General features: G+C 39.8%; 1 protein-coding gene across 3 annotated transcripts in view; it reads left to right on the plus strand.

Annotated features, from left to right (window-relative positions):
* Positions 1-19659, plus strand: part of SASS6 (SAS-6 centriolar assembly protein) — a 29469-nt gene extending 9810 nt beyond the window's left edge. The window contains exons 6-17 of one of the 3 annotated variants that reach the window (XM_050963617.1): positions 505-582; positions 2016-2135; positions 2258-2449; positions 2746-2940; positions 8082-8171; positions 8267-8446; positions 9857-9938; positions 12070-12203; positions 13866-13991; positions 16179-16273; positions 19054-19148; positions 19263-19659. In XM_050963617.1, coding sequence (XP_050819574.1) covers positions 505-582; positions 2016-2135; positions 2258-2449; positions 2746-2940; positions 8082-8171; positions 8267-8446; positions 9857-9938; positions 12070-12203; positions 13866-13991; positions 16179-16273; positions 19054-19148; positions 19263-19360 — 1485 coding nt within the window. In that variant the 3' untranslated portion in view covers positions 19361-19659. The remainder of the gene's footprint in view (positions 1-504; positions 583-2015; positions 2136-2257; positions 2450-2745; positions 2941-8081; positions 8172-8266; positions 8447-9856; positions 9939-12069; positions 12204-13865; positions 13992-16178; positions 16274-19053; positions 19149-19262) is intronic. The other 2 variants (XM_050963619.1, XM_050963618.1) reach the window with 2 other exon arrangements.
* Positions 19660-24116: the final 4457 nt, after the last annotated feature.

Consider the following 24116-nt stretch of genomic DNA (forward strand, 5'->3'; position numbering starts at 1 on the left):
AACTGGCCGTGATCAACACATTCCTCAACCCATGCAGTTTCCTGCAGCCCCCATTGGCCTGGGACTGCGAACCGCTGCCCATGGGAGCCACGATTGGCCAAACCTGCAGACACGGCAGGTAAACAAACTGGCCTGGCCTGCCAGGGTGCTTACCCTAGGGAGCTGTGTGCCAAAGGTTCCCAACCCCTGATCTAGGTGTTAATGCAACTCCTTTTCAAATAGTTTAAAGTGCAAAAATCCTGTTTTCTTGAGGAAATCTTGATTCAGATTTGTCTGTATTTGTACTGAATTACGTTTTTACAATGGAAAAAAGGTTTTGACTTTAGGATTCATGAAATATATATAATTTAGTATTTAGGCTGTCTTGATAAGAATTTGTTATTAGCGTAATTGACATGTATTTTTGGACTTTACATGTAGAAATAATGGAATATGGATGCTAAGTAATGTTTTTTAAATTGGAAAATAAGATTTTATTGATTTTAAAATGTCAATTATATGTAGGAAGAAAAGTCGTTATTGGAACAAAAGCTTAAAAAAACTGAAGATGACCTTACCAGACAGCTGAGCTATACACAGCAGGTAATTGATGTTAGGCCTTCTTGCCTTTGGTATAATAAGTGTTCAGTCTTCTGAATTTTCTGTATATCCTACCACATGTAAAGATGTACTACAAATTGCAGAATTTCAGTAGGGTCCAGTTTATAGACGACTTCGTAAAATATTATCTGTTCTTATTTTGTATCTAATCTTATATCTGTGCATTTATTTTGAATTTTGTGGCCTAGGGTGCATTTACTGCTGGTGGCTAATAGAGGTCTGGTTGGTTAGATGGTGCTGAGAAACAACCAATTTTGGCAGGGCAGAAGGAGGTAAAGTGAAGTTCAAAAGTAGCCAGTGTGATGAATTGTTCTGAAAGGCCAAAACATCACACTAAACACAACTAAAACCACTTTACTTTTCCCCGTAAGTACCTGCTGTGGTTGCCATAGAAATATTATGTGATCAGATATAAGAGAATAAGTAGTTCACAAGACTGTGTCTCTATATTGAAATGTGTCACACAATGGAGATATTTCGGAACCCTTTGCTTTGTGTTATGTATGAAGCAAAGAAAAATAGAATTAATATTGTTGGTATTTATGTTCTAAAATTCCATTTAAGAGGGATGGTGGGCCCTGTTGTGGTTTCACTCCTTTTTAAAGGATGACAGCTATGGGTCATACAGTAAAGCTACACAGACTGCACTTTGGTCATTCTTAAGTTATTGAGCCTCAGGGTATGGCTACACTCGAAACTTCAAAGCGCTGCCGCGGCAGCGCTTTGAAGTAAGTGTGAGTGTAGTCGCAGCGCCTCTCCCAGCGCTGCACGTACTTCACCTCCTCATGGGGTTTAGCTTGCAGCGCTGGGAGCCATGCTTCCAGTGCTGCGGCACTGTTTACACTGGCGCTTTACAGCGCTGTATCTTGCAGCGCTCAGGGGTGTGTGTGTTTTTTTTTTTTTTCACATCCCTGAGCGAGAAAGTTGCAGCGCTGTAAAGCGCCAGTGTAGCCAACGCCTGAGTGTTCATTTTTTTTTCCCCTTCTGTGAGCTTGTCAGAGAGCTGACATTTTAAAAACACAATTCTTTTTTAATTTTTATAGAATTGGAATTACTGTATACTTCTGTCATGCAAATTTAAAAGAAAAATGCTACCAAGAAGTGTATTTTTCATACTGAAAAGTTGGTTTTTACAGTGCTGTGGGGCCTGGTTGTTGAGTGTATTCACTTTTACTTTCTCTGTGGTTAGAGCATAAGGTTGGAAATTATGATTCTTTTACCAGCTTTGTCATTGTTTGACCCTGTGTTTCCTGTCTGTAAAGCTGAGATGTATGTCACTTGGTGGTGTGAGGATTCAGTTCATTCTGTAAAGCACTTTGAGCTCCTTGGATGAAAATCACAATATAGTGCAAAGTATTATTCAGTATAATATGATACATTTTTCAAGATTCTTTATGCTGTCTCAACAAACACAGAGCTTGTCAGAAAAGAGCCGGGAATTAGATAAGTTGAGAAGTGAATGGACGTCACATACAACAATGCTAACAAATAAGCACACTCAGGAATTGACAAATGAGAAGGAAAAAGCTCTCCAGGTATGAGAACTGAAGGAAAAATAAACCAGAAATATTGGTACACGTTTAGTAGTTTCTTAGTTTAAGGTTAGGTTCACTGAAGCACTTCTTCCTTTGTTTTCCAACTTCTCTTTTCATTATAGGTGCAGACTCAGTACCAACAACAACATGAACAACAGAAAAAGGAATTGGAAAGCTTGCATCAGAAAAGTATCCAACAGCTACAGAATCGACTGTCAGAACTAGAGATTGCCAACAAGGACCTAACAGAAAGGAGATACAAAGGAGACTCCACAATTAGAGAACTTAAAGCAAAACTCTCTGGGATAGAAGATGTATGGAATGTTCATTTGTATTTTCAAATCAATATTTGTATAGGGATAACATAATCAATATACTCAGACAAGATACAGTGTAATCAGTGTAATACAGTGAAAATAGTGTAATACAGTGAAAATACAGCAAATGTTCAGGTTGTGAGAATCCATACTTCAGGTTCTGAAGTATTTATTTTTACAACCTATTTCTATTGTCTTATTGATATCCTTGGTTAAGAGTTAGATATGTTTATTCAAATTTAAGTTTATTGCAGTGTGTTTGGGTTTTTTAATATTTTTTCCAAATGTTGTAGGAGTGCCAGAGAGCAAAGCAAGAAGTGCTGTCGTTGCGTCGGGAGAATACTACGCTGGATGCTGAATGCCATGAAAAAGAGAAACACATTAATCAGCTACAAACACGAGTTGCAGTTTTGGAACAAGAGATCAAAGATAAGGACCAGCTAATTATTAGGACAAAAGAAGTATTAGATGCAACACAAGAACAAAAGGTTCTGTTACTTTCTAAATATACTGTTTCTAAAGTACTGTAGAACCATGCTTAATTGCTATTCACAAATGGGCAATTCTGGATTACCAGATTTTGTGAACTTCATAAATAGATGATCAACCATGATTTAAAGAATTAAGATTACAGCACTGAAAAATATATTTGACTCATTTTGACAAATGTAGTTCAGTTACAATTATAATACTTTGTAGTCCAACAGTAAATGTACACTACTTTTACAAAATATATTAATCTCTTACTATTAGATCTTTGCTGACATGAGACTAGATTTTTCTGTTTATTTAAAAACTGGATTAGTGATGTGAAAATTAGTGAGGTGGTTCTTCTAGTAGTGTCTCTAGGGGTGCTCCACTTCAACTGTGCATGTGCCCCATTGCATCTTCTATCAGAGATGTTAGGTAGCAATGCCCGTTTGTCCCTTACATGCATTCTACTCTGCCTTCAGTTTTTTTTCTCAGCAGCCTTGGGCTAAGATGGAGCCTCAGAAGTGTCTGAATTGAGAGTATTTCAACTAGGTTTTTTCATAGCTAGCTAGTTGTAGTGATAGTAGTTAGTAATCAATTATTATTATTTATTGACTGTCCTTTCAGGGTTTTTTCCCTGCAGGGAACTTTAGGTTGCTTAGAGGGTATGCCCAGCTCTTCAGGTTTTAAACATTGGCTTTCATGCCGGGAGGCTATCCTGGTGAGCGATCGGCACTCCCAGTACATCCATTGCCTTGGGAAGTCACACATCCCTTAGAAGTGTAATTTTTTTCCTGGCATTAAAATCAAGAGCCAGAAAGAACCTGAAGATTAAATTGCGTTGCCTTGTGATGGAGAGCTGTGTCCGTCCAGTTTCTGAACCAGGCTAGGAGACCCCCTCCATATACTGGTCTCTAAGCAAGTTGAGCTCTTCAACCACTTTGGCATAACACTGCGTTAGAGCTTCTAAGAGAGAACTCAAGAATCCTCTCAAAAAGACTCTAGGAAAAGGCGCTCGGGTTCCCCAGATAGGGAATCTACTTCAAAGAAGCACTGGTCACTGATTGAGACAACTACTTTTGCACCTGCTGGTTCCTGACACGGTACCCATGAGATTGCAGGTTCCTCAGGTACGGTTACCACCACTAAACCCGAAGAATCTAAGGGTTCCAGCACATCATTAGTACTATCATGAGATTGAGACGACAAGGAGAAGACTATCTCTTCTAAGTTAGTACTCAAAGAATCAGCCAGGTTCTTGGTACTTGCCATTTCATTACTGCAGAAGATCAGACTATCATCTAGTGGTCATTCGTTGGAGTGCATAAAGCCTACAGTACCGTTTGCTCCCTCTACCATAATCACCTCTGCTCAGGCTGCAGCCTCGGTACTGACTACCATGTTGATACTGCAGGAGGTTAAATTTTCACAACACCTCACAGTGACAGAAATGCCTGACTCCCCTTTTGTTCTGTACTGAGGACTGCTAAGTCTCCAGATAGTCATGCAGTACTGACAGTCACCACCTTTTTCTACTGGTGCTGCCACTTACAAATGTTGAAGATGATGATGATATTGGGGATTTCTCATTGGTTTCTCAAATTCTGGTTCACGTTTCCCCTTCTGACTATTAAAGGAGTGTTTTTCTGGAGACTGCTAGGGAGGTGGAACATATTTGAGACACCCTCAAGTTCCATCCCAGTGGTATTAGCATTTGTGGATGCCCCTACCTACCGGATGGGCCCACTCAATCGCTGTAATGGGATCAATTGGTGGCATATTGCCAAAAATTCTCTAGGACCCCTAGCATCACTCATTGCCATGATAAGGCTAAACAATTTCCCCCATCCTCTCTTGAAGCCCTGAATCACAAGGAGAGACTTTTTAGGAGGAGGCAGCAAGAGCAGGCAATGAGGTACAAATTACCGGGGCCCGGCGGTCCAGAAGGGGGCCCGGGGCCTGGCTTCGTTGGCCCAGTTTAGCCGGTCTGCCTTGCTAGGGGAGCTGAAAATTTTTTTTCCCTGGGGTCCGAACCTGCTCTCGACAGCCCAGACTGCCTTACTCAATTCTGACAAACTTAAGAGTGTATCACTACAGGGTTTTAGAGATCCTATCAGAAGGATACTCCATCCACTTTACTTCCCTTCCCCCATCTCTTTTCAGATACCCCTTTCACGAGCATCTTCTAATACAGGAAATAGACTTCCTTCTGAACTTAGATGCTATAGAACCAGTTTTGTACAACACATAAAGGTTCTATTCCAGGTACTTGCTGGTTTCTCAACAGGTTTGTGAAATACAAAAATTCAAAATAAACCAGTCAGGTGCATATTTCCATATAGTGCTTCACTCTTCCTACAGGTCAAAACCATTTTCAATAGAGAGTGCTTTCATTTGGTTTCTCTTCCACTTCCAGAGTGTGTTTGAAGGTTCTGTCAGTGATAGGGAAATCCTAATATTTCTATATCTCAACAATTGGCTGCTAAAGGGGCACTCCGACCACAGTGGCCATTCAAAAGGCTATAGCACTGTTTCTTGGCCTGAAACTGCACTTAGATGTTCAGAAGTCCACCTTGATACAAGTGCGAAGATTGGAATTCATAGTAGCTTGTCTCTAGGCAGTAGCAGCTAACACCTACCTCCCAACGCATAGGTTTACACCCCTATCTAGTAAGTCAGAACTGTTTATTTGCTGAGTAAACACAGCTTGAACAAACTATTCTTGGTTCCCACTGCTGTGAAGAAGTCCTTTGGCCGGTGGAAAGACTTTTACAACATTTGTGCCGAAGTCATCTTTGCTCAACTGTCTTCAACAGTCATAAGAACAGATGCATCCCTGTTGGGATTGGGGGAGCACATCTTAATAGAAACTGCTCAGGACAATCACAAATGCTTGTCTCCATTCTGTGCTGTTGAGCAGGGCAAATATGTGAAGATCATGATAGACAACGTGTCATGCATGCTTGATATCAACTATCAAGGGAGAGTGAAAGCAGTGAGATTCTGGAATTGGTGTGTGTGAAGTCACATCAGCATCTCAACAGCTTACCTTCCCAGCATTCAAAACGTCACCGCAGATAGCCTCAGCAGATGCTTCTCTTGGGATCATGAGTGGGAGAGAGATCCCATTGTACTCCACTGCATATTTAAATGTTGAGGCATTCCATAGATAGACCTGTTTGTCATGGCCAGAAACAGGAAGTGCTTTCAGTTCTACTTGGGGGCGGGACTGGGCCACCACTCCTTGGGAGATACCTTTCTCCTTTGCTGGATGTCAAGTCTGTTGTATGTGTTTCATCCAATTCCTCTAATATCCAAGGTGTTGATCAAGATAAGGAAAGACAAGGCCAGAGTTATTCTGGTGGTTCCAACCTGGCCAAGACAGACATGGTTTCGTTGGCTGCCTGTCAATCAGTCAAGCCTCCGGACCATCCCTCATCTTCTCTCAGGATGTCAGTCAGATTATTCACCCCAGCCTTGGGGTTCTTCACCTAAAAGCATGAGTGATCACTGGTTCACTGGGCTAGAAACAACCTATTCTGAGGAAGTGAGGAGTATCATTACATAGTAGGGAGCAGTCTATCTGTAATAGTTAACTACAAAAGTAGATGAGATTTAGTCTCTGGTGTGACTTAAGACACCATTTACTTGCATCCTTTTTGCTGTCGATCTACTAAATTACATCTTAAACTGAAAACAAGTTGTTTTTTTAAGTTCCATTAGGGTACCTTGGGCAGCTGTTACAGGCTTTTCAGTGTACACACATCTGATGACTGCAAGTCAAATGTCCACAAATCAAATATCCTGCCCCTGTTTGGGACCTCAGCTTAGTCGCAGATGCTTTACAAGACCTATCCTTGAGCCAATGGCAACCTGTTCTCTACCTATCTATGAAAAAAATCTTCCTGGTAATCATTACTTCTGCTCAAAGAGTTGAGGAGATAGAAACTCTGATGGCATATCCCTGCTTTGCCGTATTGTTCAAGGACGAGGTCACATTGCAACCACATCCCAAATTCTAAAGCTGTCATCTGACTTGCACATTTACCAATCTATTCATCTTCCAGTTTGCTTTCCTAATCCACACCTGAATAAGGAGGATGCAGTATTATGTACATTTTGACATCAGGAGGGCACTAGCCTTATACTTGGACAGGACTAAGCCATTTAGAAAATCTCCTGGGTTGTTTCTATCTTTTTGTAGAAGATCTAAGGGATTTCCAGTTTCCAAGCAAAGACTCTCAAGGTCAGTGGTTCTCAACCTGTTTGCCTTGCGGGCAACATATGCAACTCTCTCTGTGTTATGAGGGCTGCATCCACACTATATACTACCTGTGTGGCCCTGAGGGTGTCATATGGGCTGCAGCTGTGTGCTGTTTGGACCACAAGTTGAGAACCACTGCTCTAGATGGATATCTGTCGGTCTCATCATCTCCAGCCTCTTTCCAGAGTACTCACATTCAATGGGGCCTCATTCTATTTCAATAGCCTGCCTTAAAGTTCCTATTGCTGAGATATATGTAAAGCCACAACTTGGACCTCCATACATAGCTTTTCTGAACATTATGCAGTAATTCATGACACAGCTTCTGATGCTGTGTTTGGCTCTACTGTACTGTCTTCGATTTTGGATTAGACTCCAAAGCCCTTCCTCTCCTTAGAAGATACTGCTTGGCAGTCACCTGAAGTGGAGCACCCATAGGGACACTGTTTAAACAAGGAGAGGTTACACACCCGTTCAGTAACTAGTTCTTTGAGATGTGTCCCCCTATGGGTGCTTCACTACTCCACATCCTTGCCCTCTGCTTCAGATTTTTCTGCTGTGGAGCTTTGCGATAGAGAAGGAATTGAGTCGGTTGCCTGCACAGATCTATTTAGCCATGTTGCGGAGTACTAGGGTTAGTAGAGCGCATGCATGGGCCAAACATGCACTGCTAGCTAAAATCTCCAATTCGGAGGTGGATGGGCGCATCCCTCTGAAATGGAGTGTTCACAGGGACCACATCTCGAAGAACTACAGTGATTGCACAGGGGGGTTAACCTCTCTCTTCTAACACAAATGTTAACAAGCTTGATCTAAATCACATTTAAGTATTGTGCTTTTCTTTTTCAAGAAGCACAAAACCTTGCTAATGGGAAAACTTTTTGATTTTTGAAGGTGATACTGGAAGAAAATACAGAGAAGAAACAAGTTCATATAGGAAAACTTGAAGCAACAATAAAGTCATTATCAGCTGAACTTCTTAAGGTTTGTTTAAACATAAAACTGTCCTTATGGGATTTCTTCTTTTAATTTTATGCATTGTTGTTTAATTTAGAAAGGGCTCTGATGTTGTTTAATAGGCTAACGAAATTATCAAGAAGTTACAAGGAGATCTGAAAACTCTAATGAGTAAATTGAAATTGAAAAATACAGTAACAATTCAGCAAGAAAAACTCTTGGCTGAAAAAGAAGAGAAACTACAGAAAGAGCAAAGGGAACTGCAGGAGACAGGACAATCTCTTAAAGTAAAAGAGCAAGAGGTAACTTAATGCGTTATCTTAAGTTTTAGCACTGTAACCACTTATGTATGTGTTTTAAGCATGTATTTAAATATTTGTTTGCAGGATTAGCCTTGAATTGCTGTCCATAAAACTGTCTACAAAGGTTTTTTGCTGACACAGTTCATCTTAATTAATTAGCCTCTTAGAGTTGGTTGGGCAACTCCCACCTTTTCATGTTCTCTGTATATGTGTGTGTGTGTGTGTGTGTGTGTGTGTATATATATATGTGTGTGTGTGTGTGTGTGTATATATATATACTCGTCTCAGTATATGTTCCATTCTATGCATCCGATGAAGTGGGCTGTAGCCCACGAAAGCTTATGCTCAGATAAATTTATTAGTCTCTAAGGTGCCACAAGTAAACTTGTTCTTTTTATAAAACTGAATGACTTTTATCCATTTATTAAATGGTTTATTGAAACATAGAATTCTGGCAAATGTTAGTGTGTATTTTTCTGGTTGATTATAGCATAGAGGGAATAGAGAGCCCAGTTGAAGCAAAATTCAATTTTTAGTAACCGCGCTAAATTTGACAAATTGTGAAGTCCAATAAAAATAGCTAACATAATTACAAACAATGGTTGGATCAATATGCTTTTGACCTAAAGAGACATTCAAATTAAAAGTTATTTTTTTAAAGATTTTTCTTGTATTACTGAAATTTTTTTAAGTCTTTCATATTTTATCTAAGTTTCACCCACTATTTATGCTTTATACTTCGTTTCAATTTGGTATTTTATTCAGTTTTGAGCATGAAAACACATTAGTCAGTTCAGGTTTCTGATTCTCTTGCATGTTTAAAATAAAAAAAAACCCACAAACACTACATGAATGTGGTTTGGAACTGCAAACTTCATATCTGGACAGAACTTCCAGCAAAGACAGCCAGGGTTCAGGGCCATATCAGATTTCAGTTACTATTCAAGTTAGCTTTTGTTAAAAGATTTGCTAACTCCTACAATGAAAACTCTTTACCTGGTTGCTCCTTTAAATACAAATAGAGAGAAGATCCTATATTTGTACAGGGCTAGAATTTACAGAGTACAAAACGTTCAGTGAATACAACAGTGTACACAGAGCTATGAATCAACATACTTCTGAAGGGCAGAAACAGGCAAAAATTGAGAGAGATTTTCAAAGGCATATATAGTTGCCCAATGCCAACTGACACTTGTGCCTTTGAAATCAATGCCAAGAATAAAAGGATCTTTTCACTGTGTAGTCACACCCTTTTTGTACTATGATTAATTTTGAATCTTAACTTCAGTGTTGCTTTAAGCTCAACTGTACTTCTAAATCCTTGATATTTATTTATACTTATTTTCTTCAGTTTTTAATTATTGACATTTCTTGATTATGCTTGATGTAATTAGTATGGAAATATTTCAGGTCTGCAAGTTGCAAGAACAGTTAGAATCTACAGTACAAAAACTGGAAGAAAGCAAGCAACTGCTAAAAACCAATGAAAATGGTAGGTTTACAGGATTCCTCCTTTAGGTCTCCCTGTTTTTGTTACTCATGGGGGAATTCTGCACCACTGCGCACATGCAGAATTTATGATCCTCTCAGATTTCTTTGCTCCCCTGCAGAAAAATTACTTTCTGATTGGGAAGCCACAAGAGTGGTCATGCCACCCTCCCCAGCAGTATGTTTTGGGTGCTCAGGGCAGCTGGCAGAGAGGTGAATCGCTCTGGGGTAGGGGGCAGGACTGGGGAAGACCTGGCACTGGGCTCAGCTGCTAGTCCCAGCTGGGCTGGGGAGGATGGGACTTCCTCTTCCCCTGCACAGCATCTGGGATTGTATCAGACCCACCCTCAGATTTCTTCCCTGACTGTAGGAAGCTCTGCAAACACGCCCCCCCCCCCCTCCACCACACAAACACTTCCTGTACCTATCGCTCCTCAGCTGCAGAGGAAGGGATCACAGTACAGGGAGCTACTCCCTCATCCGCCCAACCCCCATGCATCCAGACACCCTCATACCCAGACCCTCCTGCCAAGCATCACCACCGCACCAACCCCCACAACCAGCCCCACTCCCCCTGCACCTGGATTCCCCTGTAGAGTCCCATTACCGTTGCACCCAGATCCCCCACTGAGCTGCCTGCACCCAGACTGGCCCCCACAGAACCCTCTCAACCCACACCTGGATTAACCCCCACTAAGCCCCTCCACACTTGGATCCTGCTTTGCTGAGCCTGCCTGGCCCACACCTGGTGCAGGCCCTGTTCTTGTGCTGTCAGAGTTGGGTGCAGCCTCATCACTGAGTCTATGTCCTCTGGGGAAGCTGCACAGTGATCTCCCACCTCTGTGCAGCCAGTGGTCTGTGCTCCCCAATGCCATGCTGGAGCCTCCACATTCATTTGAGAAATAAAATTTGCCAAATTTTAAAATACTGTGTGTAGGATTTTTAATTTTTTTTGGCACAGAATGCTCTCAGGAGTAAAAATTTGTATTAAACATTTTATTTCATTTTGAAGCTAAAAAGATTTCCTCATTTCTATCATGGCATACTTGTGATTTCCTGCTGTTCCCCTTCACTCCTGCCACCCCACAAGGATCAAATAATTTAGTAACCTCTGAGTTCATGTTTCCCGTGTATTATAGTAGCCCTAAATTTGTTTGGTATGGTTCTTCACATAAAACAAAATTTCCCTTATAACTTTCTAAGTGTTACAGTTTAGAATTTGAGAAAGTTTACGTGCAATTCTAAATTTAAGCTACATGCCCACATCAAAAAATTGCACAGCTAAGTTACAAATTGATGCTTTGAAAACATAGGCTCCAATTGTGCATCCTACTAATGCTTAACTTTAAGCAGGTAAACAGTTTCATTGAAGTCTGTGGGAAAGCTTACATGCTTAAAGTTAGTATGTTTTTAGATGTCTTACTCCTTGTTGGGCATAATCCAAAGTATACTGAACTCCATGAACTTAAATCTAGCTCTGGGGTCCCTAATTATTAAATGTTTACTTCCCTGTAGTTGGTTCTAATTAATACTTAATCTTTCATAGAACAGCAATAGAACAACAGGTTATAATAATGGAAATTTAAAAGATGACTATGTTCTTTAAGGTGACCTGATTTTTTTTTTTTTTTTTTAAAAGCCATCTTTAGATGTTGAAGGGGAAAGTTAATCAGGCCTGGCATCTTTGAGAGATGGGACTTTGCGGTGGGATGGGCAGCAGGGGCCATGCATGACTTTTCTTGCAATCCTCCTGGTTGCTGCAAGCCACTGTGTGATGTCAGACACAGGAACTAAGAGCACAGAGACTGTCAGTACTCCCGTTGTGGTTTGTGATCCTGCTGACTGACTTGAATGCAGATGGAATGAGCTGTCCCTGCAGCAGAGGGAGCAGATTGGGACAGGACAAAGAGCCTGATACTGAAACTAAGGGAAAAATGTTTGGGGGAAGGGGACAGATCAGATGAGAAGCCCAGAGGGGAAGGCGTAAAGAAATTATGTTTTGTTCGCTAATATAACATGAAATAGAATCATTCACAATTTTTTTGATATAATGTGTGTTCGATTTATAGTACTAATAAAAGGGATGGAAAACAAAATGCTTGAAAATTAGAGTTTTACTCCTTTTTTCTATATAGTAATCACATGGTTAAATAAGCAACTGAATGAAATTCAGATGGCAAGAAAACAAGAGATATTGGGAACTTCTACCATTCCACTTACACATTCAAGCAATGGCACTATTAGAACTGGCACTTCACCTCACAATATGGTAAGCTACCTACTTATAAAACTTGGTACTTTCTGTACATTTTTAGAAATAAAGATACACACCAAGTGAAGTGCTTATAGTACCTAGGAGAAATGCTTTGGTATTCCTTTTGCCCTATAATTGAATTTCTCTCCTCATGTTGTACACTGTTAATGAGTGCAACAAAATTACTAGTATCATAAATAAGAACTTCCTAAATTCTCATCGTCTTTAATAAGCAATAAAAACTGTTAAAATGCAGAGATGTGTAATGCGTTTGGGCTAGTGAAATAGCATATGCTTATAAGTGCATGCATCTACACGTCTAATATTCTTCAGATCCTTCTCTAAAATTAGTCAAGAATGTCCTTTTCTAACAGTCCATTACACTGCACTTACACCAAACTCCAGAAACGGTATGTGAATAGAAAGAGAGACTATATAACACATGCTAGACATGCTGCCAAACAGAGGTCATAAAGTATTCTGGATTGCTCTTTATATAACTATCAGTTATTTACCAGGTGGAAGGAGATGTAGAGGTATTTTTCCTCTGCCTGGAATGTCCCTTTCACTTTAGAATTTTAAAATCTGCAAATATACGGAAAAGAAAACTATTACAACACTAACAAATTGCCTAAGAAAAAGTGGGGGTGTGTCTTGCTGGTAGGCATCTTCATACTTCTAGAAATAGTCATTAATTTTTACATGAACATAGTTTTTTAACTTAGGGCTAGTGAGGTATTTTGAAGAGCACAAGGGAAGTGAGGAGTAAAAAATTCTCATAAAACGTTCTTGTTTAAAGAGACTAAAGTAGGCCTGCTGGCTCTTGATGTGTGGTGATGCTTTCAAGGAGTTCTCAAGTCAATCAGTGTTTGGTTGTTACATTATTTTTTGGTTCTACGTATTTAGCACGTGCCCATTTTACCTCGGCTAGCAGGTTTTACTTATCTATTGTTCTGTTCCCCTTCCAGTAACTAAGGCCTGTAGATCTGCAGCCGTTTAATCTTAAAAAAAAAAAAAAAGAAAGAAACCAACCTGTTTGCATTGCTACATTTCTCTTTGATGTACAGAGCCTTGTGTCACTTACATATACTTCTAATAAGAGTACAGTCAAATCTTGTGGTTTGTTGTTAAGGAAAAGTGCTAGTAAAATAATGCTTACCTTGTCTAGTATCCATTCACTTTCTGCAAGTATTGTTTAAGACTGTAAGCATAGGAAAACAAGCTTTTTCCTGTACTTTAGTCACTATAATGTATCAACATTAATTTGTAGTAATATTTTGTGATTACAAAGTTTTTTTTTAATTTTTACATCTATGCTCAATGAAATTAAATGTCATTGAAGCCTGCCAGTCATGATTACCGGTAAGAATATGAATATCTAGCTCTTTTATAGCACTTTTCATCAGTGGATCTCTCATTTACCGTTGGGGAAACTGAGATACCAAGAAGGGAACTGACCTTCCTAAGGACACCCAGCAAACCAGTGGCAGAGCTAGGAAGAAAAAACTTAGGCCCCCAGAGTCCCAGTTTAGTGCTCTTGAATGTCTGGGTTCTATTTTAAGTGAACCACTAGTAAAAAGAAAAATAGATTGCTGAACTAGAGATGCATAGATCTTGATTTTCTACTGTTGCACTGCTGTTTCCTCTCTTTTTCTACATTTTATTTTTCTCTTACAGCTTGACAACAGACTCCGTTTTACTAGCTCAGGAATCAGTTACCCCATCTCTCCAGTATGCGCTTTCCAAAACTTTCCAGAAACAGCACCTGCGAAAAGTGCCAACCAGCAGGTTTCAGGACCAAAGGCAGGCATTTACATTTACTCTTTCTGAACAGTTTGACTTAACTGGATATTTCCAAAAGTTATTAACACTATATGATATGGTTTGTGTTAAATGACAGCAAGAATTTGGCTATAACCACTACATTATTATAATGGTAATAGTACCTGGCATTTTCAAAGTAGTTTACAAACCCTAATTTTCATGACTCTCCTGTAAGATATTTTCCACTTTGTCATGAATTTTCCTGTGAACAAAAGCTACACAGCAAATTAGTTGTAGCATTAAACCTAGAACATGAGAATTACTAGCAGTTACCTCTGGTTTTTAGTCTAATATATCACACTGCCTCCCAAAAGTAACTTCCCTAATTTCTATTTTATAATAGTAAACGTCCTATTGTGAACCAGTGAGAGAGAAGTTCTCAAAGTCAGCAAAGTTACCTTTTCAGTTGTTCCTTTGTATATCTTCGTGTTTCTTTATTCCTTACAGAAGTAGTTTGTAGTACACAAAACACTTCATATATTCTGCAGTTTGGGATTGAAATTACTATGGCTCAGTGTCATAGCATCATTATTTCAGAGTATCCCGATGGCACGGGGTGACGCTGCAGGCATCCCACTCTTTGATTCCTCTTCTCAGGGTTCCTCAAGAATACGTCTCCAACACTGTTTTAGGCTAATATCCATGACAAAAACCTTAGCTGTAGTTATTTGTAGTAAAGGTCATGGGCAATAAAGAAAAATTCATGTGAACTCATGACCTGTTCCTGACTTTTTCTGAAAATATCCATGACAAAATGGGAAGCAGTTGCAGGGATCTGGCTAGAATCTCCAGGGGTCCCCACTACACATAGGTGCTTGGAACTGTGGGGGTCCTGTTTCCACCTGCAGGGTGGCGGGACCCTGCAGTTTCCAGCCACCGCAGGCTGAAGTCATGGAGGTCTTTGGAAGTCACAGAATCCATGACTTCCGTGACAAAACCATAGCCTTACTAATAACACCCATGTCATAGAGTAATATATTAATAGAGGCAGCTCGAATCATAAACTAAAGTTCAATACCGTAACTCAGAAGGGTTAGGTTTTGCCACCACCTTAGACTCCAGGCTCTATTGTCCTTCAGACTAGAGGGTTCTCAGATTTAACTGTGGAATCCCCTCCTAGAGTTCAAATGCTCAGACTAAGCAATAATGCAAACAGTGGCTGCCCATGCTGGGCTTAATAAAAGTCCTGTGTCCCTCCTGGATTCTATCTCGGCTCCCTGCCCTTGTACGTGAGAGTGGCCAAAGAGTTGTTTCCCTGGGTCTTCCTCTTGCTCCAGTATCTCCTTCTGCTACCCAGGCCCCCTAGCTTCTGGCCTGTCTTCCTATTCCTAGAGAGGGCCTGCAAAACTTTCTGCTCTCTGCAGCCTCTTCCTGCTACTCTTTATGGATAGGCTTGGAAGGATCAAATTTTCATCAGTAAATGTCAATTCCAACCCCCTGCTCCCCCACACAATTGTCTGATTTCCCCCATACTTTGAAAATTTAAATTGATTGCATTTAAAAAAAAAAAAAGCTTAAATGAACAATGTTATCCAGAGACATGTTTTTTAAAATGAATTCTGCTGAGCCTCTTTTTCGGAGAACACCTGTCCCCTACTCAGCTGGATCAGGTTAATGAACAGGATTGGCCCCATCTTCTTAAAGAGGCAGACCATCCTATTACACTCAGCAAAAGGCTTATCTTACTAAAAACAATCAAACCTGGTGTTTCAGAAAAAATACTGAAGACACCAAAACTTTAAACAAAGGCTTTCTTGGGAAATATCAGCTTTCCTTTGGCATAACTGACTTCAATCAGATACTAGTCAGCACTCTATTAGTGAGCTGTAAACTGCTGTTCCACCCTAAATCTAAATTTAACATTAACTGAAATAATTGAGAAGCAGCAACTATTTCCTGTTTTTATTGGATACCAAACCATGTTGATATGTATCAGTAATTCACCCTGTATTATCATATTTATACACAGCAGACTTGTCATCTGAATTGCATCTTTGTTTTATATCTATACTATTTTATTTGTTAAGCATTTGCTAAACATGGTGTGGAATCTTATTGCCCTGAGGTGCTCAGAGTTGGACAAAAGTCCTCAGTCTATACATTTTCTTGGTGCATAATATCTGGATCCAAAATGTTGAATGTGTGAAACCTTTGATCTTTTGGCAGGTTCAGTTTAATGTGCAGCTTTCAAAAACTAATAAAAGTTCAGACATTCAGCCAGGATTTCCTACTGCAACTGGTCATCTAACAAATACAGAAAAGTGAGTATCATAATTGTGCCCATAGAAATTATTTTGAGGCCCAATTTTCAGACACACCTCAGCCCAGCCTTTCTAAAATCGTTGGACATTTTAAAATATTTTTATACCCAAATTTGTAAATACATATTGTATTATGTTCAAGTGAGCATGCGCAGACTTACACTCACAAAATAAACCTGTATTTTAGAGGCTGCTTTTGAAAACGTGGTCCTCCGTCCGAGTGTCTTCGGAAGAGTTCTGAAGAAGCCATATTGCATTTCTAGTGAAATAATTGTCTTGTTTGCAGATTTACCTATCTCCACCAAAAAAAAAACAAACTATTTGGCTGTGAGGCTTTTTAAAGTAGTCTAACTTTTTCATTATTCAATTCTTGGGATACACTACGCAAACCAAACTTTGTCAGACAGCAGTAATGACTTTACCTGACCCTGTATTGTGACAATTCTGTTCTTCAGTGGAGTTCCACAATAGCAAAGATATTGGTATGTGGGAGTATCAGCTTAATGGGGGCCAGCTACTCTGGAAATGGATTTCCTAGTGACCTGAAAAGTAGAGTGAGGGCAATGAATATTCGTTTGTTGATATGCTGACTCCCTAGCAAGTCTGGCATTCAGAACCTATTGCTTAAAGTGATGTGACTGTAATACAAATTCCATTTGCAGATGACATCTGGTTTCTTTATTCCAGTTTACCAGGGTGGTGCTGGAGTGTACCAATAGTGAGTGGTTTTAGAAATCATACAGTGAAGGAGATAGGCCCACTGGGATGAGTAAATGAAAACATTAAGCTCTTGCTGCACTGCATATTTTAACTGCATTTAACCAGTTAATTACATGGTTAATCCCAGTTATATCACTAGTGTCTTAGACTGGCAAATGTCTTCCTGAAACAAATTTTGCAAACTGTTTTTGTGGTGTAGATAGGACCGCCTCCAACTGTATCTTTTATCTCAGTTGGCTCTACTTTCCAGCTCTCTACTGCTTTGTGGGGGATGTCCCAGAATGCATTGCTCTGTGTCTGTGCCCTTGGGGAATGCTTTCTTCTTCTGAATCATTGAGATAGCTGTCCAAAGACCTCTTAGCACTGTTATAAATGTGGATGAACAAACCTGGTTGTCATGTGGTTTTGAGGTAGAAAATGCTGCCATGCAGACAACTGTCATATTTGTTGTAACTGGGTTGGATAAGTGTCAGACTGGTTAAAAAACAGTAGTTCGCTGTGTAGACATGACTGGAATATTGAATCTATATAAAACTTTTAAAATAAAATGTAAACTTTTATGTAGTACTGCGTAAACTTAACATTGTCATTGTCCATGTAGGTCCCACACTAGGTATCTATGCATGCGAAATCAGAATCTTTGAACAGCAACGTCCATTGGAACTGTGCCTGGCACTCCTTATGTCCTCGTGCCTTCCCCATCTGAGGGCAGAGCCATCCCATCCATCCCTCTTAGTGCTTGGCAGTTTGCATCACTGCGATTGCTGTTATAGAGGATTCAAAGCTCTCAGGCTTGAACGCCCTGTTCATTGTGCAATAGACTCATTCCCTGCAGAGACAGAAATATAGCCATTGTTTATTCTGTTTAAGCAGAAGCCCTGTGTTTGACAGTTGGACTATCTGCTTTTCAAGACTGAGAAAATCCAGGGTCAGTTGGCTATTATTACTTCTGGAGCAGTCTGAAGGGCACTTCAGACCCAGAACAGGTACAAGGCTCCAAAATAGGACCTTCTACCTCTGAGTCCCAGTCAGTCAGCACTTCTGTAAGCCAGAATGCAACTCTTAAAACCAGTACCAGTACGAGATCTGACAAGCCATCCACAACTGCCAGAAATCAGCTTGGCACCAAAGGCTGGTACTGCCTCCAAGGTAAGATAGATTGAAACACTGAACCAAACATATTTCCAGGCATCCATCTATATCTTGATCTAAATATACTCGCAGGTCTCATGAAGTACCCCCCCCCCCCCTTTAAACTCCTCTCTGAGTGTTCTCTCTACCTTATTCTCAGATCACCTTTTTGGTGGCCATTACGTAAGTCAGACAGGTGAGTGAACTTCTGTCCCTTGTGGCTCATCCCCCTTCCTTATTATACTGTTTCAGCGGGATGCCAAACACTGCCTGGACCCAGCTTTGAGATCAGATGCCAAATTGGGAAGGGCATTGTTTAGTGACTCAGCTAGGAATACTCATTCCCACCTTCCAGCTGACATACTTCTGGACAGTGACTTAGAATGAGATCCACATGGACAAATAATTGAAGAAAGAACTGTTACTTAGTTGGTAGTAACTGTGGTTCTTGTATGTTTTGTCTGAGTAGCTCCCACAAGCACCCTCCATTCTTGCTCGTTTGGAGTCTCCTCTAGATGAAAATCTGGATTAGTGAGAAACTGGAGGGATTGTTGTGGCTGCCCTGCCATTTGTACCTCCATTTGAGGGCACATATGCTGGGTACAAGCATGATCCCAACAGACACAGCTGTTCAGATTAGTCTTGCATGCGTACGGTGGTATGCACCATGGATTACTGCAAAGTAAGTAACCATTACATTGCTATTGTGTTTACCATAAAAACCATCAATGCATGTGCTAAAACAAGTATTTGAGATGTCTTTTAGGGTGCTGCTGCTTCAGTCCGTCTTAATCTCTTTAAAGGGCCTTTATTTTAGGCCCTGAAGTATATTACGAGTGAGCTTTAATGCATCAAAAACAAGCTTACAAAATTAGGTAAAAGTGTTAAGTTTTCCTACTTTAAGCATGATTCCATTTTCTTTTGGTTAGTGGTGAAAATTTGGGATTGGAATTGAAGTATTTAAAGAAAAGGGAAGACAGCATTCCTTTACGAGGTCTCAGCCAAAATACATTTAACTCCTCAGGTAGGAATGGCAGTAGTTCTATGAAAGTAAAAAATCTTATTTCAAAATGCTTTCTGCTTTAAGAAGGTGATATTTGTGCCCCCAGAAGTTAATAGTATTTCTCCCTATTTGCAGAGTATCCGAAATCCTCCACATCAACAAAAACACCAACTTCATCAAAACCTGGAGTACAGTCTACAGCCTCTGCTTACTTCCCTGGAGTGCAAACATAATCATTAGATGAAATCTTTTATATTACCAACTACGGAAGATTTTGGATGGCTTTTAATTAAGATACTAAATACAATTACCCCTTAAAATGTCAATGTTATAGTAACCATGTAAAATGAGTTAACTTTACCTTTCATTTGTATAATATTTAGCTTTTGTGAAGAAAGCAAATAGATATCAGTATACAATTCCAACCAGAAGAGTAAAAGATGGAGGGGAAAAATATTAACTACTTTAGTCACATGCTACACAAGGATTGTTCAGAAATGACCATCTATAAAATGAGGCAAAGCCTTTTAAAAAAAAAAAGCTTAACCTATGTGGGTCTTGGTGCTCCATAACCATTTGTTTGTTTTACTACACAAACTCCTATTTTAATCTTTCCCCTTGCCAGAAATCCACAAGCTAATGATATTGCTAATAGGTTTATCATTATGCTGAAACTCAAGTCCTGCTTGGAGTTTCTCCTTAAAAATACCTAGTAACTTTAGGATCTTGCTCCTGGAAAGTGCACAGCAATCTCTGAAGTCAGTGGTAGTTGTGCTGGGTAGTTTGCTAGTATAGGAAACTTCTTTTCCCAAGTTATGCCTACATCTGTTTGGAGTTTGAATCTAATTTTTGGTTTCTATACTGAAAGACATGTTTGTATAGCATTTTGAACTTACTACTCTGTGCTCCTTAGCCCCTAAATCAACACTTGTGTCAGTGTAATGACCCAGGTCAGCTAAGACCAGGAGGTGCATTATATTCTTTGTACAGGATTTTGGCAGTCTGGATTGACATTATTCCACCAGTTACACTCCATGTATGGATGAAATATACACTCTGGCGTTCATCTCTGGAGAACATTTTTGTAAGATGTAGCAGGATGTGGAGAATCTTTCATTGGCCTGTCCACTGAGGTGACCTGTCACCTGTGGAACATTGTTTCCTGTTAGGGTATGTCTATCCTGCAATCTCAGGATGTGGTTGCAGTCCAAGTAGACATACCTGAACTAGCTTTACTGTACCTAGTTCAAATAAGAGCAGTGAAACTGCTTCACTTTGGACTAGCTCCACAAGTAATTACTCAGGGTTCTGGGCAGGCCTGTACAGCTCCAGTACCCAAACTGGCTAGATTGGGGATTTCTGAGTTATAATCACAACATGTAATTGCAAGTATAGGCATATCTTTAGAAGCTCAGTTATAAGAATGTAAGGGTTGAAGGAGTGAGCACATTGCTTCTGGCCTAGGACTCCAGCAAATTTCTTAAACTAGAAGCATCTTAAATTTCATAAATAAGAGCTGAAGCCATTGTGGGATCACTTATGTTCTTAACAGAGACACACTTCCTAGCTTTAAAATTATGCAGGACATTTAATATAGGTTTCAGATGGTTTCTTTCTTTGGAAATTGCTTTCTTAACCCAACTACTTTTACGTATGTGTGTGTGCAGATTTTTATCTGGTGGATCAACAGTCAAATATTTAAATTAGCTACTTAATGAGATCCTAAATACTTACCTTAGTGAAAGCACACAATTGAGTTATGGCTACAAATTTCACATCTTGTCACAGCCTCTGCTTATATTTCTCTCTCCATAGCAGATGATTCCACATACAATGGGCTAGTTTGTAATACATTGAAAATTACAACCAAGTAGCAGAAATGTCTTGTTCCAGTAGTTTATGAAGCATTAATTGGAACATTTGGAAACTTTCATTTTACTACTGTAATCCAAGATGCCTGCACTGGTGACTACAGTGGTGTACAGAACATATCAAGTAAATTTAACTGTACTTACCACTTAGGTTGTAGCCCAAGCCCAAGTTTTTCTTCCACTGAGTCCCAGTGAAGATTGAGAAAGCTAGTTACATGGAATTGAAGTAAATTTTTCTCTGCATCTTATATGAACCATATTCTAATATCAAACTAGTAATTTAAAAATGACAGTACACTTGTAGGGAATTTTCCAGTATCTTGGACTCAATTTATGCCCCTAGCTCTTACAATTCTGTAATATATTGTATCAATCTACTTCTCTTTCCCATAATGTTTGAGTGGCTAATCATCCTAAATTTTGCACATTACTGTCCAAATGTATATTAAACATTTTAGAGTATAAAGTTTGTATATTTGTTTATAATCAATTTGTATTTGTGTGTATATAGAGTTGCTTTTAAAAATGTATGTTAATTAAAATGGTTTCAGTAAAAATGTTCTGTTCGGCTGCAGTTAAGTGGAAACATTAAGGGGGGAGAGGTTTCACTCACTCACATTTTAATACCAGAAGTAGAACAAAGTTATAACTTCACTACAGTCAAGACCAGTAAGTGGTACTACTTTGCCAGACAGCTTCATGGCCCACTTATCAAGTTGCATAGTCCAAAAAACTTTGGGATTTACAAAAGCTTCTCAGAACAGATAATCAAATATTTTTATAAAACTAAATACACTATGCAGTAGTATTAGAAATCAGTATGAAACTTAAACTGGGGACTAGATCCTTCAAAGAAACTTAGATGCTGTGATACCTTGCTGTCCAGTGGCATTCTGAGCCCAGCATCTAGGCATCCTACACAAAGCATGGGGAAAGTTCTACATCTTAAGCACCTATCAGCTAAGCAAGATTAATTTACTGTCCCTGTTTGGTGGTGGTATTTACTTGAAAGGGGGTGGTACAGGATGGCCATGACAAATTCTCACATTATCCCACTCCAGTCTAAGACTTTTAAAAAACCCCAAACACTTACCTGTTAGTAACTATGCAGGCATCTTGCTCTACTTGTACAAAATAAATGCTCAAAGCAGCTTAGTAACAATTTAAATGAGTAAACAGTACATTAGCAAAGTATTCTACTGGTGGCTTTTTCTTTTTAAAAAGGTAGAAGGAACTTCTCCAGATTTTATGCATGTAGATTTTTTACCCCTAGGACAGGGTGTCGTGATCATGCAGCCTGAAAAGTTACACAAAGGGCCAAACTTGGACTCAGGCTGTAGTGCACTATCCATGTATTTGCATTTGGCCAGAGCTACACTCATATGTAAGACTTTAATATCACTTGTACACAGAATGTAATCACTGAAATTGACTCCTCTGAAAGAGGCAGGTATTCTAAGTAATGATTAAGAGCATGGCTGGCTGTTTTGTCAGTCCTTCCTTTCCTGCAGGTGGCTCTGATCCTACTGCTAAGGGTGATACCAGCTCAAGCCCTACCTATAATTCATTTAGTAAAGAGAAGAGCTGGTTTAAGCAGACTTAGACTGAATACAGGAAACAGCAGAGAGAGAATCTTAGTCATACAGTATTCATCTGTGTACTAGATAACATTGTTTGATTCTAGTAATTCCAAGCCAGACACAGCAATTTTCATCTGACTGGACTCTGCTTTACCCCAACACATTAAAGTTCTGTTCTCTTTCAAGTGTTACCACATTTGATTGTTGTTGATAATGAAGTTAACTTCACACCATCTGCTATTGTGGCAAGGACATCAATGACTTTTAGCAAAGTTTAACCTAAACTAATTGTTAGAGGTTGCTGCTTGACAATACTTTCTCTTCTGTCAAAGATTACTGGTAACTCCTTTTGCAGTGCTGTAGTCCAAGGGGAAAAAGATACTTCTGAATATAAGTCCATCTTTTAATGTAGCCTGCTTCAGGTATGTGGCCTATTAATTCAGCAGTAAATGACTTAATACCAAGTAAGTTTAAGATTAGGCTTTTTACTTTTCAGTAACATTCTTTTAGATGTTGCATGGCAAGATGAGTGCAAGAATCAGAAAATGAAACATTAAGAGAAGATGTATGCCAGTAACAGTCACTGAATATATTTTAAGTTGCTCTAAAGTTAGTCCATGAGTAAGTTTTGATTTGGGCAACATTAGTACTTCTCAAAAGATAATCAATTCTAATTTGAATGTATTAGTTTGCCCTTTTTTGCAGGGGAAAGATACATTTTGAATAAAACAAGATAATCAGTAAATGACAATCTTTTACTACATCCTGATTTGAGAAACAAGGTAAGTCCAGTCATTCCCCTCAAATATCCATAGATATGTTCCCTATGGCAACTAATGTGAGTTGCAGCCCACTCATGCCTGCTCCTCTGATGGGATAACTGGGAACTTGTATCCAGTGAATACCTTCCATCACAGAGGTGGGCAAACTACAGCCAAGGCACCACATCAGCCCTTCAGACATTTTAATCCAGCCCATAAACTCCCACCACAGCTCCTAAAAGCAGAAGCATGTCCCTCCTCCAGCTACTACACATAGGAGCAGCCAGGGGTCTTCACATGCTGCCCCTGCAGCTCCTATTGGTCTGGAACCAGGGCCAACAGGAGCTGCAGGGGTAGTGCCTACAGACAGGGCAGTGCACAGAGCCATGTGACTGCTTCTCTGCATAGGAGCCAGAGGGGAAACATGCTGCTGCTTCCAGGAGCTGCTTGAGGTAAGCGCCACCTGGAACCTGCACCTGAGTACCCTCCTGCCCCTGCAGCCTGAACTCTTCATTTTTGGCCCCAGCCCCCAATTTCAGGAGCATTCATGGTCCACCATACAAATTTCCATATCCAGATGGGGCCCTTGGGCCAAAAAGTTTGCCCACCCCATCAGCTCAAAGTTGATTTTATTGCTACAGTATCTGCCATACTCCTTTTTTCAAAACACACAGAGGTCCAGCTGTACATTTTACAGCATCAGAATAAGTATTCATAGGATAGGTGCATCACACTTTGTTTAGAGCTAACCTGATTTAAGGTATCAACAGCTTGCTA

Source organism: Gopherus flavomarginatus, chromosome 7 (assembly GCF_025201925.1).
Source record: "Gopherus flavomarginatus isolate rGopFla2 chromosome 7, rGopFla2.mat.asm, whole genome shotgun sequence".
Taxonomy (NCBI): Eukaryota; Metazoa; Chordata; order Testudines; family Testudinidae; genus Gopherus; species Gopherus flavomarginatus.